Source organism: Carassius carassius, chromosome 8, assembly GCF_963082965.1.
Source record: "Carassius carassius chromosome 8, fCarCar2.1, whole genome shotgun sequence".
NCBI lineage: Eukaryota > Metazoa > Chordata > Actinopteri > Cypriniformes > Cyprinidae > Carassius > Carassius carassius.
In genome coordinates this window covers 24798244-24816038 of record NC_081762.1, presented here as the reverse complement: position 1 = coordinate 24816038, position 17795 = coordinate 24798244, and the positions used below count along the sequence as shown (strand labels likewise).

Here is a 17795-nt window from a genome sequence, read left to right as displayed (position 1 = left end):
ATGATGTCACATAGGGCTGGACGATTAATCGAAAAGTAATTCAGAACCTCTAACCGACATAATCTTCCCATGTCGGTTATTTCGGTTTTTTAATCCTGTTCTTCCCTGTTAAAAGCATACTACCGCGTGTGTAGCCACATGACTCTGCCCCGTCCAGTCAGTGACATAAAAGCAAAACACGGAGGTGAACGCCGGTTGTTGGCCTTGCATCTTCACTAAACTTTGTCAGTTCTATTTGTTTTATGGTTTGGACATCCAAGCGATTAGATGATCGGATGTGTATTATTATATCGAGCTACCATGGTCGCGCTAGGGCTGTCAAAAAAATAAAAATCCACATTCGAATGCAAAAATGTTGCGGATGGTGCGCGGATGTGGATGGTCAAATTATACTTTGGCCTTTATCAGTGGCGCATGAGATGCGATGACAATATAAAAGTGTCATTGCATTAGAATGTTTTTGTTAACCTATACAGTTGAAGCCCAGATGCAGCGCTGCTGCGATGTTCAATCAAAATATCGCGGAAAAAAGAGAATGTGAACCAAGCCATTCACACAGAACACATATTTCACGCATTTTCTAGAGAGGGACGTCTTCTATTACCGTTGGACTCGCGTCTCACACAATAAAGCCGCATGTTTAGAAAGCCGTGTAAAATTAAGGTGTGTTCAGTTTTTTTCAAAAACATTTCTTGAGACTTTATGGTGGGTTTTCCCCATCCTACTGCATCTCATGTTTAAATGAAAAATGTACTCTGTGTTATTGGCTTTCACCCCTTTGAATTAAACTATGAATGCACACATGGTGCTGTTTTGTTTATAGTTCTTTAAGCTACTTAATTATAATTGGTTTATAAACCTTATCTTACAGAGTCATATTTTCTTATGCTTTGAATAAACGTGCATTAGTAATATTTTGCCCAATGCACTCTCTTGTGGCCTCAGAAGAGAAGCCAAAAGCTTTTCTTCACCCTAACTAAAATTATGTATTTTAAATTTGAAAATAATTCGAATTTGGATAATATTTAATTGAATTTATTAATTGAATTTAGTTTTTCAGCCATTTTGACAGCCCTAGTTCGCACAGCTGCATTGTGGCACGAAATCTCATATAAACAGTAGCCGTGAAGATCGCGCGCACAGAGGAACACAGAAACTAGTTGTCAGCGCTGTCCTGTGATTTATCACTTAAGTAGCTTAGAATTTCAAACTTATTATAGCATATTTTTCTACTTTTGAAGGAACTAGGCTATTTACAACCCACAGCTTCACAATAATGACGGTATGACTAATTCACACATGCAATCACTGGTACTGGTAGGCTACTGTGCTAATTTATCTTTATCTGATCTTTATTCATCTCTTACACCGAGCAATAATCTGTAAGAAATGTCACGAACATAGATAAAATAACTGCTGATATGATGCTATGATGTCAGATCGCTCTTTGAATAGGAAAAAAATATCTCACCTTTAATAGTCAATCATATTTACAGTACAAACCTTGTCAGTGAACTATGAGGGCAAAAAGACAAAACCGCAACAAAATAATCGTTCATTAATCGTAATCGAGGTAAAATGTTCAACTAATCGAGGTTTTGCTTTTAGGCCATAATCGTCCAGCCCTACTGTCACACTAGATCTCTTACAGTTTGTGCTATTTCACACTCTTCAGTAGATTTCCAGGCACTCATCAGACCTGTTTACACACACAGGACTGTTGTCTGGCTCAATGTGCCGTGATGCTTAATCAGATGTGAATGACTCTGTTGTAACATTCAGCGTCTGCTATCATATGATTGAAGTCAAGATATGACCAATTGCTGACAGCTGAGCGTCATGCAGTGGATAAAGTTTGGAGTATCCAGCACTTCTTTTGGTTTTAAGATGTCTATCATAATGGAAAAGTCTTATGTTGAAAATATAGTCTGCTTTATAGCATCAGGGTTTTAATGTGCTATTCGTTTAAAGAGAATAGACTTTGGATTGGATGTTTTATAGCAGAATATAGGAGAAAAAAATTAATTGAAGAAGTTATTAATACTATTATAATGTGTAATAGTGTGATATTTTCATGTAAAACTCCTATGAACTAGGTGAAAAGTGCTAAAAAATTTGCATTAAAAGTTGTATATTTCCATTTTATATACATCACATTAAGATTTGAAAGGAAGACTCATTGTCTGTTAATGTTAACAGATTATAAAGTACATACCATTTTCTAGATAATATTTAAATAATTTGCTTTATCGCCAATATAGCGACCAACCTAAAAGCCAATTTCTCTTGGAAATGCTAATATTGTGCTTAATATTTCTTTCACACACTATACATATTCAAAACATATCGGGACTTTTTACATTTTATGAAGGGGATCTCATGCATTGTTTTTGGGTCCTTTGCAACCAAAATGTTTTAAAAGCCCTGTATGTTACTGTCATGTTTTCTTTTGAACTGCTGCTGCGACATGAATCCTGTTGGAAGTATGACTAACTGAAACCGCCGGTGACTAATTCTTGCTCACAATTTTAGGGAACTAATGATTGTGTAATTCTTATATGCCTGTTCCGTTTAATGCCACTGGCCAGCATAAAAGGAAAAAGGAAATCAAATCTGTGCTCAACACACTACCGAAATGATGAATGAGTAATTTGAGTTTTTTTGGTAATGACTGGCAGAGTAGTGTGTAAGAAGTGCATGCTGTTCAGGTGAAACAAGTAACCATTTATTGTCTTGTTGCATGTGCTGTGTATATTGTAAACCAATGTACTGTTTAGCAACACCCAAGACTAGTGAAGGACACTTGCTAAGATGGTCTTCACTACTGCAAAGGCTCATACTCTCTGCTTGTATTCATCTTTTTAATGTTACTTGCCATTTGTTATGCACACATGAATGATTCCTTAGATTGTTTCGGAGGGGTGTGTCATTATATAAGTGACTCAAGTTAGGCTACATGTATAAGACTTGTGACTTTAATCTAAAAGTTGGGGGGGGGGGGGGGGGTGTGAAATGTACAATGGACATACCTGAGCTTTATCTAGAAATCAGAAAAATTACAAAGACCAGTCGTGGGTTCTTGGTGCCGCCACCTCTTGGTTTGCTTAGCTGTTGTTTAAAAGACACTAGCCACTGAATTTGATTCCACTGGATTATGAATCAGTAGCTGGATATTAATAATTGATTTCGCTCCCCCTGTGATGTAGAAAGGGGATATTTTTATAATATTACCAACCCTTAGTCTGTTCCAGTTTTATAAACGCCATAATGAAATTCCAGTAAAGCATGCTGACGGTTCCTCAGAGGAGACAAGAGAGCAGTGGATTTATTTACTGTATATTAAGCGGCTGCCTCATTGATCTAATATAAACATAAAAAAAATTTCCCAGCTGTTTACCTTCACAGACATAATCGACTAGTTTTGTAACTCCTGTGTCTTCTCAACATAAACTAGGGCTGCTCCGATGAAATGAACGTGGATTTGCGCATCTTCTCAGTTAACAATGGCTCCGTGTAGTAACAGCTGCTCTATGTGAAATCACGCACCTGAAGGAATTTACCGCTGATTAGAGAACCGGCTTTACTGACGAGATGCTCATAACGATCGGCCAATCGTGATCGGAGCAGCCCTGACATGAACTTGTCTGTATAAGACCGTTTAAGCAACTGGGAGCAATCTTGATTTTCGAAATCACATAATGTTTTAGGAGATCACATGACCGAACTTGAAAAAGCACTGATCCAAAAAGAGAGACAAGTTAAACATCATTAAATTACACTATCAAGATATAAAGAAAGAAAAAAAATATCAGTTTTTGCAACCTGAAGAGTAATGGAAGAGCAGCTACTGATTCTGTTACTGTAATGTCTAAGAAGCTGCTTTAAAATAGTCTCTTGATTTAAAGTGCTTTTATAAATGAAGGTGACGTGACTTGACCAAAACACCCTAATAACCTCATAGCAACATGATAAAAGCCAAAAAGAATACCTTAGCAACCACATAGCAATGCCTGGCATCACTTTGATAAACACTGCATATGTTTTCTTCAGAAATCAGGTTTAATATACACTCACCTAAAGGATTATTAGGAACACCATACTAATACTGTGTTTGACCCCCTTTCGCCTGCAGAACTGCCTTAATTCTACGTGGCATTGATTCAACAAGGTGCTGAAAGCATTCTTTAGAAATGTTGGCCCATATTGATAGGATAGCATCTTGCAGTTGATGGAGATTTGTGGGATGCAAATTCAGGGCACGAAGCTCCCGTTCCACCACATCCCAAAGATGCTCTATTGGGTTGAGATCTGGTGACTGTGGGGGCCATTTTAGTACAATGAACTCATTGTCATGTTCAAGAAACCAATTTGAAATGATTCAAGCTTTGTGACATGGTGCATTATCCTGCTGGAAGTAGCCATCAGGGGATGGGTACATGGTGGTCATAAAGGGATGGACATGGTCAGAAACAGTGCTCAGGTAGGTCGGGGCATTTAAACGATGCCCAATTGGCACTAAGGGGCCTAAAGTGTGCCAAGAAAACGTCCCCCACACCATTACACCACGACCACCAGCCTGCACAGTGGTAACAAGGCATGATGGATCCATGTTTTCATTCTGTTTACGCCAAATTCTGACTCTACCATCTGAATGTCTCATCAGAAATCGAGACTCATCAGACCAGGCAACATTTTTCCATTCTTCAACTGTCCAATTTTGGTGAGCTCATGCAAACTGTAGCCTCTTTTTCCTATTTGTAATGGAGATAGGTGTTACCCGGTGGGGTCTTCTGCTGTTGTAGCCCATCCGCCTCAAGGTTGTGCCTGTTGTGGCTTCACAAATGCTTTGCTCTTCTATCAGCTTGAATCAGTTGGCCCATTCTCCTCTCACCTCTAGCATCAACAAGGCATTTTCGCCCACAGGACTGCCGCATACTGGATGCTTTTCCCTTTTCACACCATTCTTTGTAAACCCTAGAAATGGTTGTGCGTGAAAATCCCAGTAACTGAGCAGATTGTGAAATACTCAGACCGGCCCGTCTGGCACCAACAACCATGTCACGCCAGAGACAATTTATAACAGACATGCTACTTCCTCAATCCTCAATACAACTATATAAAGAAAACCCGTAACGGCAAAGATGGCGGTTGTATGCAAATGTCCCGCCCCTCCCGCTGGAAAGCCAATCATCTTGCTTTTAACAGTCAAACCGGGAAACATTTAAGACTATCGTCTGGTTCCACTGACGTATGCGCACAGTTGAGGAACCCTTTCGCATGCATAGTACAAGTATACACTGTAAAAAATAATTCTGTGGCTTAGTAAATATTACAGAAATTTTTAACTTTATTAACTTAATAAAATCTCTGAATATCGTGTACTTGATTGTTTGAGTTAAACATACCAAAATAATTGAGTGAAAATCCAACAGTTCATTTTATCTCAAATTTACAGATATATTTAAGTTGTTTTCAATAAAATTATTTAGTATTTGACTAACCAATTATTTCTTTATAATATACTTAATATATTTGTGACATTTCTATCAAAATATTTGAGAATGTTGAATTAAACTGATCTGTTTCAAGAAACAAAAATATTACTTAATTCAAATCAATATTATTAATATATTTAACACACTCTTAAAATTTGAGTAAGTTTACTCAATTAAAACAATGCACCCCTCCCCCACCCTCTGACGTGACGACAACTCGACGGTTGGTTGAGTCAGTGAGCGCGGGCAGTTTGAACTCTCCAGTCTCCAGACAACAGCTCTCTTCTCAGCGTCGCAGATTTGGTGCATTTCCTCTGTGAAATTCAGGTTTGTGTATGTTTTATTTTATCTATAAAATCTTTACTGTGCTTTAAATCATATTTAATGCAAAACAACATACAGAGGCGTAATTCGACACCTAAACGAGAGTCGCGCCTGGCTTTTTGCATGATTGAAACGCTTTGCATAAACACATGACTTCATTCCTAGTGATAATAAATATAATTATTATCATTTGGATGATAAAATGTCCTCAGAACTGTCACTGTTTGTTTATTGGCAGGTTATGTCAGTCACTCGCAGTATCTATCGGCTGTGAGTGAAACGCAGGACGGCGGTATGAAGTTCAAAGTTCACCCGCAGAGGCGAGTCCGTCTCCGGCACGAGGACCAGCGCTGATCCGGTGGATATTGGGTTGATTTGATTACACTTGAATTAGGCTACCTGAATTTTTAAATATTTAATTTTTACTTATAAAATGTTTGTTAAATGAGTTTAAATGTAGGCAATATTGTATACAGTGTAAAATGTGCTGTATTGCTGTACTCATTGACAATAAAAGGCCAATGTCATGTATACTGGTGGTTGTGTGGAGTAGAGTGAGTTTGGAGAAAATAAAAAGTTAATATTACTCATTAATAAAAACAGTTAATATTACTCATAAATATTGTTTTTAAATGTTTAAATGTTCAATTATTTCTACTCAATTTTATTTGTTAATGTACCAGATGCAGTTACTCAGATTTACTTAATTTTTTTACTTGCATTTACTCAATTCATACAGTATAGTATTTTTTGAGTGTAAAAATGTTTCACCAATAAAATTGAGTAAAAAATAATTAAACTTTTTACAGTGTAGCCTGTGGGGAAAAAGGCGTTTTAAACCTTATTTTGGGGCAAAGTCATCAAAATTTTTCTGAGAGTTTTATCATATTTTACTGCTGTTTCTATACTTGCAGTTTTTATGTCCCGGTGACCAGTGAAAGTGCAGTTCTGACTCTCTGCCCATTCATTTAGATAGGAGCCTGGTCTTGTTATTCTGAAATAGCTGCCCGGAGGCGTTGCCAAGATGGCGGCCGAGTGGCACGACTTGCCTGAAAGGACTTTGGCCACGCTCAAAATTGCTTAAATCACCTTTTCATTCCCATTCTGACATTCAGTTTGGAATTCAGGAGATTGTCTTGAGCAGGACCACACCCCTAAATGCATTGAAGCAACTGCCATGTGATTGGTTGATTAGATAATTGCATTAATGAGAAATTGAACAGGTGTTCCTAATAATCCTTTAGGTGAGTGTATATAATCCCATCACATGTGAGCTTAATGTATGTCGTTTTACTAAAATTTCAGGTTTTTTTATTATTGTCTGGGTCAATGACAAATAAGTGTCCAGGATAAAGAAAAAGCATTAGTTTAAAAGTGTACTTTAAAACAAATGTGCCATTTGAAAAATACTCTTTGTATTATTTTTTGTTTAATGTGGTTTAAAAAAAAAACACTTGTTTAGCTTTTACAAGAACAATCCAAAAAAAGTCTCATAGTGTAACCATCAAATAATATTCTTAGTACAGTTCATACTGAGATGTTACACTCCCAAAAACAGTAAAAATAATTTTTAATGAATGTAAAGGATTCTTGTGAAATAAGTCATTGTGTTTATGAATAAACTACTGATCCGGATCATTGGTTCCTGTATGAATGCGTGATGGTCAAGAGTGCATTTCACATCAACAAGTGTTTAGTAAATATGGTTTTGCACAAGCACAAGACACTAGTCACCATGTTTCTGTTCTTGCCTCACAGGGATTTCCATCAAACAGTCATTAGATCAAACGTGATTCATGATTTATCCTGAAAACCCTTCACCTCCTTCGAGTTTTCCAATTCCTGCTCCACACTCTCTGATGCAAGAAACCCATCCACTGCAAAGTTATTTTAATGTTTTTATTATACAATGTGAACATGTATAGATATGGCAATATTAAATGGAAATATCCGCATATTGTGATGTCTCTGCTCTACACTGTTCATGGTCATTTTACATTTTCTCATTGCGCTGACTTTCTCTGGATGGTGGTCAGTAGCATCTTTTTCAATAGCATGAATGTTGAAAAGTAACTTATTTCATGCCCTGCTCATGGATGAAGACAGTCATGTGCTGATGTATGTAATCTCTTGACTGTTTCTTAAGCTTTGAACTTCTGAAAGAGGAAGAGGCGAATTGAGAAGGAAGTGATGACTTAAAAGACTCGCCTACTGATGTCTAACCCGATCTTAATTTTTCTGCTCAGATGAGATGACGGCAGACTGCTTTGGCTGTTTGAAGTGGTGTCCCTGTGGGCTTCTCAGTGCTGAAAGAACAGAAGCAGACCCCAACAGCGACAGATAGACCGGTCTTTGCTTCAGCTCATCTGTTGTTCTCAGGATGGTGCATTCAGTGACACTCTGCGCCTGTCTGTCTCTTCTGACTGTCCTCAGCTGTCATTCTCATGTCCTCCCCCGACTCTCTTTTCCCATGGGTAAGGCTTATTTTTAAACTTGTGAAGATTTTGAACTATCATTTAGTCATTTACTATTATTATAATTATTATTATTTTTTAATTTTTTAAATGCTGTTAGATATTTGAATGACTTGTGGATCTTGTGAGCCGCTGTTGTTCTGAAGGTGTTCAGATGGTGAATTTCTTAATCAAGTACAGCATTTAACAAGACCTAAAGACCTCTGTGCCACTTGAGCTAAGCACTCATAAACATACCCTTAGGATGCTTTACATCCTCATATCAGCATTGAATGTATCTTTTAATAACATGAATGTGACACCTTTGGATCAGTGTTCTTTTAGAATTATGTATTTACTTTTTATAGAATGTATTCATATTTTGAATTTGCTACTTGTGTATATTTTTATTACTTTTTCATTTGATCATAATATTTATTAATTTTATTTAACTATCTTTTTTTATATAAATTTAATGACTTATTTAGGTTTGAATATTTTTATTAGCATTTTTCATTAAATTTTTATTATATATATATTTCGATTTACCTTAATTTTTTTGTTTTGCTTCAGTTTTAGTAATTTTAGTACTTCAGCTTAATGAAAAATAAATATAAATGTTGCCTTGCCTTGCCAATTAACTGAAATAGATTTGATCTAATATTTATATTGTAGTTTCAACTATTTTTGATAGCATTAGTTTTAATTAACAATATCAACCCTCTTTCTAATTGTTTTGAAGCTTTTTTTTTTTTTTTACTGTCGCCTAAATAAGTATTTTATTTTATTTTTTACTTATTTTTTTTTATTAAAATGTACCAACATTTTGAATTAATTCAGTATTAATATTTTCAAAACATGGACCACCAAATGGTGAGGTCAACATGCTGAAATTTCTTTAGAACTCACTTAAGGGCCTTAGTGACATAATCAAATTATAATAATTTATACAAAAACAATAATAAAATAATATAATAAAATACAATATTTTGAATCAATATTCTAATTTCTTGCTATCTGAATACTAGCTTTAGTTTTTTTTATATGTACTCTATGATTTTAAAATGAAATTTGTCACTGTCAGTATTGTTACTGCTTTTAATTTTTAGATATTTTAATTTTTATATTCATATCAGAAACTTGTTTAAAATGAAATGAAGACAGCTTGATAATGGCCTGCATGGCTATAAAATGACCCTAGTGCACTTGGTTTAGCCGTGCACTGCAGTGACTGGGACAGGTGCTTACTGAAAGTAAGACTCGGATTAGATGAGATGCTTAGCTGTGATTATGCCAGCAAGACCTGCAGAAACGTGGCTAGTATTTTTATGTTTCACCTATATGCAATGTGCAAGTTATATGTAGAATGTCATATTAATTATTGTCCATTACATTTGGAGCAACATTAGAGCAACAAGTAAACTATTATGAGTTTGTAACATAAAATATTGACCATTAAACTATTATTTATCAACATCAAGAAGATCAAGCTCTTTCTTTGGGAACATGCAGCACAACTCCTTGTTCAAGCTCTTGTTCTGTCCAGGCTGGACTATTGTAATGCTCTCTTGGCAGGTCTTCCAGCCAGTTCTATCAATCCTTTAAAATTAATCCAGAACGCGGCAGCAAGATTAATTTTTAATGAGCCAAAAAGAATACACGTCACACCTCTGTTTATCAATTTGCACTGGCTACCAACAGCTGATTGCATAAAATTCAAGGCATTGATGTTTGCCTACAAAACTACCACTGGCTCTGCACCCATTTACCTAAATTCATTACTTCAGACTTATGTGCCCTCTAGAAGCTTGCATTCTGCAAGTGAACGTCGCTTGATTGTGCCATCCCAAAGAAGCACAAAATCACTTTCACAGACTCTTTCATTAACTGTTCCCTCCTGGTGGAATGACCTGCCAAACTCAATCCAAGCAGCTGAGTCCTTAGCCATCTTCAAGAATCGGCTAAAACGCATCTCTTCCGTCTTTATTTGACCCTCTAACTCTAGCACTCTCTATTCTAATTCTATTCTTATATAAAAAAAAACGTGCTCCTTATAGACTCGCACACTATTCATTGACTGCTTGTTTGCTTAAAAAAAAAAAAAAAAATTTGTATTCAGTCTATGTTTTCTTTTAATTTATTATACAACTAACAAAAACAAAAAAGGCCTCTCACACTAGCTTGCTCTATTCTTATTTTATTGTATTGGTTTTCTTTTTATTTATTATATAGTAAAAAAGCCTCACTACGTGTCATTACTTAAGCTAACTGAGACTTGTGATAGCACTTGCGTATCATTGCTCTTTTTGATTGCTTCAATTGTCCTCATTTGTAAGTCACTTTGGATCAGGTTTTCCACAGGGTCTTAAAAGGTCTTAAATTCAGTTGTATCAAATTTAAGGCCTTAAAAAGTCTTAAACTGTACAAGAAAGTCTTAATTATGATTTCAAGAAGTCTTAAATTTGGGGACGGAAAGACCAGAAATGTGATATGGCTGAATGTGATGATTAAACTTGAAAAGGCTAACGTTATGTTATATTTCACTAAATAAACATGAGCACTGAACATGCATTGAAATGATAGTAATAATAAAAAAACATGATTTACCTTTGCCCATTAAAAAAAAAAAAAAAGCAACAAAAACAATTTAGATTAAACAGCTAATTTAAGCAGTTAAAAAAAATCTAGTCCAAGTGATCACTTACTGCTTTTTATTAAATGAACACATGTAGGCCTATATGTAACTGAAGCAGTGCAAAACAAGTACAGAAAGTACTTTCTGTCAACTTTTTAGCTTTTTTAGTTTTTTAAAGCTTTTTAGCTAAGAACACAAGTCTGTCAACTGTCTGTGGTTTTAAGAGAAGCTCTGTGGCATGAAACTATGTTCCTACTGACACTAAAAACCCTCTTAGATGGGGAGCTAGTTGCCGAAGCACATAGCTATTTCTCATATATAAATGTATATATATAAATAATACCAAAGTTTTTTGCACTCTCTCGCTCTATATCATGAAAACTGGTAAATATAACAGTGAAATTCCCCAATAGTAATTCAAAATGGCCATAGTCTATGTTTCTCTATTCAAACATCAGCGGTCGAGTAAGTGCATTTATCCAGCGATCACAATACAGTTGATAATACAGTGGAAACAATACAGTTGAGACCTCATGACAGAACACAGGCCGGCTGAACGACGCTTTCATTAGATGCTAAACTCCAGCTTGTTAGTGTTTTCAGATCATCGTCGGCGGCGCTTCTGCAATGAGGAGTAAGCAAGTGCACATGATTACCAGATTGCTTAAAATAAGCAAACACCGGACAGAAAATGTATCCTTGTTACAGTTAAGCTCTGATTCAAGGATTTAAACTTTTGTATTACTACCTTGCTCAGGAAAGCTCTCGTAGTAGAGGTGCGTAGAGCAGTCCGCAGTTACATGTTCCTTTTTGGACATTCTGCAAGTTCTTTTGGGAAAGTATGCTTGAATTTTGAAATATTCGATATTCTCGATATTTTCCAATTTTAAATCGTCGTCAAAATTATCCTGATAATATCGCTAATATTCGATACATCACCCAGCCCTAATGAAGAGTGCAGTTTTTTTTTCTCCAAAAGCAAGCATGATTACAAATGTGATATTGATTTTATACAACAGTTAAATAAACAAGTAGTTAATATTAAGAATTTACATATAAACACCATATTTTTGTTTCTCCAACAACAACAAAAATCATTTCAAACAAAGCCACATGGCTGTTTTGCGTCTCTGAGCTACAGGACGCTGTTTTGTTCTCAAAGGAATCAATTTAGATGATTCTGTTCAATCGTTATGACTCACTTATTAACAGTGACTTGCTGCTGTCTACTGGTGGTTTTAATTTCACATTTAATGTATCCTTTTTTATAATTTCAAGCATCAGCTTTCAATATTTTATGTTTAAAATATCAAAACATTATCCATGCATTTGTAACTGCATGTTAAGGTATTCCATGTCCCTCTGAGCTGCATTAAACAAGTGTGTAAATGCCTGTAAATGATGCTTCTAATGCAGCTTCTGTGTTTCCTCTGCATTGCAAAGATAAATTCTGTTGATGCTGATTTAAGTTGCCTGGTAAAAACTAGGCCTGTCACGATAACAAATTTTTGATGGACGTTAAATTGTCCAAGAAATGATTGCGATAAACGATAATATTGTCGTTCTAAAACCAGTTTCAACTACCGTATTTTCCGGACTATAAGTCGCACTTTTTTTCATAGTTTGGCTGGTTCTGCGACGTATAGTCAGGTGTGACTTATTTATCAAAATTAATTTGACATGAACCAAGAGAAATGAACCAAGAGAAAACATTACCGTCTACAGCCGAGAGAGGGCGCTCTATGCTGCTCAGTGCTCCTGTAGTCAACACTGAAAACATAGAGCACCCTTTCGCGGCTGTAGACGGTAATGTTTTCTCTTGGTTCTTGGTTCTAAATAAATGCGACTTATAGTCCAGTGCGACTTATATATTTTTTCCCCTCGTCATGACGTATTTTTGGACTGATGCGACTTATACTTAGGTGCGACTTACAGTCCAAAAAATACGGTAATATAATGATAATGGCATAATAACGCAGGTACACCTTTTCAAAGATCAATAAACAATAAACTATTTGATTTTATGGCAGATTCCGAGCAAGAAATACCAACATGTTGACTTTGTTTGGCTTAAAATTAATTAATTTTGTATGTTTGTATGTTATATTATGTTTATATGCCAGTAAGGTATGCTCATATTGACCGTTTAACCGTTAACCGAAAGTAAACATTTTGACCGATGAAGGGCCGTTCACATATCGCGTCTTTTGGGCGCTCAAGTTCGTTATTTCAAATGCAGTATGCGTGCTCATAATGGAAGCGACGCGGTGGACACGCTAATTTTTTCCAGGTGCGTCCACACCACATCTAGTTAAAAACATCTCAGCTTTTCAGAATGACACAAGCGCACCAGGTGATGTGTAAAGAACCAACTCACGAAACCTATCGAGCTCATTTTTTTTTTATTGTTTTATTGTGCGATTAATTGATTTATTGACTATTGCGACAGGCCTAGTAACAACCCAAATGCAAGAATCTGACTTAAAAGATGGTGCACACTTTTAGAAAAAAAATGACTTGGGTAAATATGCCTATAAAACTTGATGGAAATTATTAATTTATACTGCTGCTGTGAACTGACCACAGAGAATATGAACAGCTGTCCACGGTAATCCTTAAAATATAAGCACACTAACACACTAATCCCAGAATATTTTATATATTTGTTATCAGTATTGCACATCCCTAATTTGTGTTATTTAATTGATATAATCATTTATTGATAATAATTGTTTAAATTAATATTACAATTAATACTTTTGACTTTAAAGGCTGCAATTTAAAGTTTTTTTTTTTCATTTTATAAAACATTTTTGTTTTTGTGAAAACTTGTATCTGAACTGTAAATTATGCTAATGGTATTTTATGGTACTTTAGATGGTACTATAGACATTGCCCTACCCCGCTCATATGGTATTAATCATATGTGTTCAGGTCTTTAAAAAGGTGCTAAATTTGAGCTTAAAATCCTGCAGAAATGCTGTGCATAAAAGCATCTGCTAAATGAATAATGTAAATGTAATGTAAAAACGAATGCTTATTATTAAGAATGCATTAATTCATAAAGATTTTGCAGTCATTAAGCACTTTATTAAGAAATTATTGTCCACAACTTTGAGTCAGTCTGATTCAGTTTGACCATCAGGTTGCACAAAATGTTCATCCACTTTTATAATTTGTGTATCTTTAAAATCCAACTGGTTTAGAAATGTTAGTACATTAAAAAGCTTTCTCTTGGAAATTGATTTAGTTTTTCACTAACAAGAAAAGATAACATGCAAAAAGCCTAAGAGAGGTCATTACAATAAATATCGTTCCATGTAGAACATACTTACTGCTCTGATTAGAATGCATTGGACTCCTCAATGGGAGCTGTGATGCAGACATCCTAAAATGGCCTCTGGATATATTTCTGAAACTTCTAGTTAAGGTTTCATTTCTCCTGTGGCCTCACACTTACTTAAACGAGGTCCTTCTCTCAGGTTAATAAAATCTAGGAACTTGTAGTTGCTGTCATTGATTTGACACATTTGAATAATGCTGTTGGTAAATGTTAGCTTTGACGTTCATAAGAAGTTAAACAATTATATTTTCAGAGTTTTTATTGGTTTGATTGCTTAACAAACAGTGCTGCCACAGTATCAATGCAAAGAATTGGAGTGCTTACTAAAGCTGCATTTATTTAATCAAGCACAAAGTTAAAACAGTAATATTATAAAATGTTATGGCATTTAAAATAACAGTTTTCTATTGCAATATTTTGTAATGTAATTTATTCCTGTGATCAAATCTGAATTTTCAGCATCATTACTCCAGTCTTCAGTGTCACATGATCCTTCAGAAATCAGTCTAATATGATGATTTGCTGCTCAAGAAATATTTCAGGTGTGCTACATAATATTTTTATGGAAAATATATTTTTAAAGAATCATTTGATGAATAGAAAGCAAATTTTAAATGTTACAATTTAATGCATCCTTGCTAAATATAAATGATCAGTTAAATGTCTTAATTAAGAATAATAATTGCAAAATAAAATATAAAATGCAATAAAACAAAGTACCGTAAGCATTGCTATACTAATTTTATATTGCATTTTAATTTCTTTGGTTCAAATAAATTGACCATCTAACGTTAAATAATGCTGGGTCACAGACAAGGAAGTTGAAACTGCCTACTTTTGAGAAACAAGAAAGTAAACAAATGAATTCGCTGATGTAGTTAAAAGTGGTTATTTAGTTTCTTCTTAATGAATGGAGGCCCTTGTTCTCTGAACCACAGTTTTAGATCAGAGGAGGCCAGTCTGAGCTGGGGAAGCAGGGCAGAATCAGGCTGACCTGGCAGAAGTCACACGGATCTGTCAAAACAGTTTCTCCTTGTTTATCTGAACAACTGAATGATGCATATACAGCTGCTTAGACATGCAGATTTCGTTGATTCAGGATCAGTCATTTGACCTGTGAGTGTTTGCTTACTCGTCATGTAAATGTCCAGACGTGAGTGTGAAGATTACAGGGCTTAGTTCAGACGGAGTCCCTGTTTCCCAGCAGTACAGATACAGTCGTGTCAGAGTGAGTCAGATCACACTCACGCAGGTGATCGAGTCTGATGTGATAATGTAGCTGCAGAAACATGAACGCCTGACTTGATCAAATAAGCAGTAGCCTGCCTCAATATATGCCTTTTGTGTTCTTTTATTTTTTGCAGTATGATTTGTAAATTATTTCTGGGATATTTGCATCAGTAATTGTTTATTACAAGTAAGATTTTGTTCATGTAGCTGCATTTAAGTGCACCCAAATAATCAGTTAATAATCCGATTAATGGCTCGACTGGATTTAAAAAAGTCTTTGTGTGTTTTTTTTCTTCCTTCGATCCAAATAAAATTCTGATTTAATTGAAGGTTGTGGTGTAGATTTCATAATATGATCAACAGGGAAAGAAATAAGCATGCCAATATCTTGGGCACATGTGCAGTGCCTTCTTAATGTCATAGATCCATTGCTTCTGCATTCTAAGTCTTGCATTTGATGATGAAACACACAAACCAGGATGAAGATGAGGAAGCAGATTCTGAAAGAAAAGCAAGCAATTTGGATGCTAAAAGAAAAGAGGAAGTCAATTAGAACTATAGATAAAACAAAGGGCATAGAGAAATCAAGAGTTTGGAAACTACAGTGACATCAGCAACCAACAACGACCTGATCGGCTGAGAAAAACAACAGTAGTTGATGACAGACAAATCATAAAAACTGTGAAAATAAACTATAAAATACATGTTTGTAAAATCAGCAACAACCTCCAGAAAGCTGGGGTGATGCTCTGTCAATCTACTGTCCACAGGAGAATTTGACACAGAATTAGAGAAGCTACACAACAAGATACAAACCTCTGATCAGCACCAAAAATAGAAAGGCAAGATTCTTCACAAATGTGAGCCAGTAGAGTTTTGGAACTGAGTTGATTGACCGATGAGACAAAGATTAACCTTTATCTAAGTGTGGAAAAAAAAGGGAACTGCAAATGATCCTAAGCATACAACCTCATCTATAAAGCTTGGTGGAGGTGGTTTCATGGCATGAGCATGCATGGCTGTCTCTAGAACAGGACCTCTTCGTTTTAATGATGACTTAATGTATGATGGCAGTAGCAGAATGAATTTGGAAAGGTACAAAATCATCCTGGCTACCAATATAAGAAAGTGAGGTGCGGGGGGGGGGGGGGGGGGTTGCGATGGGTCGGGTATTGGTAAACATAATGATCGCTCACTGCTGTCAACGTTTTTTGTGCCTTTGAATCATGTCGTCATGTCACTCAGCCAATAGTCCAATAATTTGTCACGATTGAAGTTCAAAGTGTACGCGCACCGTTCTGAATGCGCACACACCCAACCATCTACTCACGTGAACAGCTTCAGTTGACTGACGAAGACCGTGAACACGGGTGATTCATGTAAGCAAATCCTATATATTGTCTTTCATTTTTATATGCAGGTCTAGTAAAATTTGACCAATCAATTGATCGCTTATGTCATGATTCCATAACATTAATGTTAAACGATTCTGGGCTAACTTAGCAAAGTAACGCCATGTTGGTTATTGCTTACTTCTAGCTAGAAAGTTTAGCAGCTTCTACAAGGCTCGAAATTGCCAACATTTTTGTCGCATATGCTCCTGAAATTTAATCTGTGCGACCTAAAAATATATTTGGGAGTAACGTTATGTCAGCTTTCTTTTTAGATAAGTCATCAAGAAATGACGATAATGCTGATGTAGCTCCGATTTAATCATTGCCGTGTCTTTGGTTCTGAACTCCTACGTAATCAGCACACTTCAATTGCAATGTTTAGGGTTCATATATGCCACTTTTAGAATCTGAATTCAGATTTGATTCATTTTTTATGAAGATTCGTGTTATTTATAACAGTGATAATTTTTTTTTTTTTTTTTTTTACTGTTTTTCATGCTTTCTTTGTATGTTGATAGAAGTAATTTTGGATACTTTGTTATAATAAATGGTCTTTTTTGTTTTTGTTGTGGTGAAAGTGATCTAAAAGTTCTGAACTAAAAGTTTCAAAATAATTGGTAATTAGTTTGAAAGTTTCAAAATAATTTGGTTTAGTGACCGATTCTCACTATCTTATTAGCATACATATTACTAGCATATTGGCTGTATATTAATACTTATAAAGCACAAACTAATGTCCTATTCTGTATGACTATTAGATCCCTTAACCCGACCCCATACCTAAACTCAACTACCTTACTAACTATTAATGAGCTACAAATTAGGAGTTTACCATGGCAAAGGTTGTTAGTTAATTGTGCACAGTTGGATGTTATAGTAAAGCGTGACCAAATAATTTATAGTAAAATAAACTTATCTTAA

The 17795-nt window shown here is 35.4% G+C and overlaps 2 protein-coding genes across 4 annotated transcripts in view; one reads left to right on the top strand and one right to left on the bottom strand.

The window, feature by feature from the left end:
- LOC132144884 (uncharacterized) overlaps positions 1–17795 on the bottom strand; it is a 199482-nt gene that overhangs the window by 57743 nt on the left and 123944 nt on the right. The window lies entirely within an intron of this gene.
- sema4ab (sema domain, immunoglobulin domain (Ig), transmembrane domain (TM) and short cytoplasmic domain, (semaphorin) 4Ab) overlaps positions 1–17795 on the top strand; it is a 34841-nt gene that overhangs the window by 3785 nt on the left and 13261 nt on the right. For all 3 annotated transcript variants that reach the window (XM_059556759.1, XM_059556758.1, XM_059556757.1), the window contains one exon: positions 8066–8293. In XM_059556759.1, coding sequence (XP_059412742.1) covers positions 8200–8293 — 94 coding nt within the window. In that variant the 5' untranslated portion in view covers positions 8066–8199. The remainder of the gene's footprint in view (positions 1–8065; positions 8294–17795) is intronic.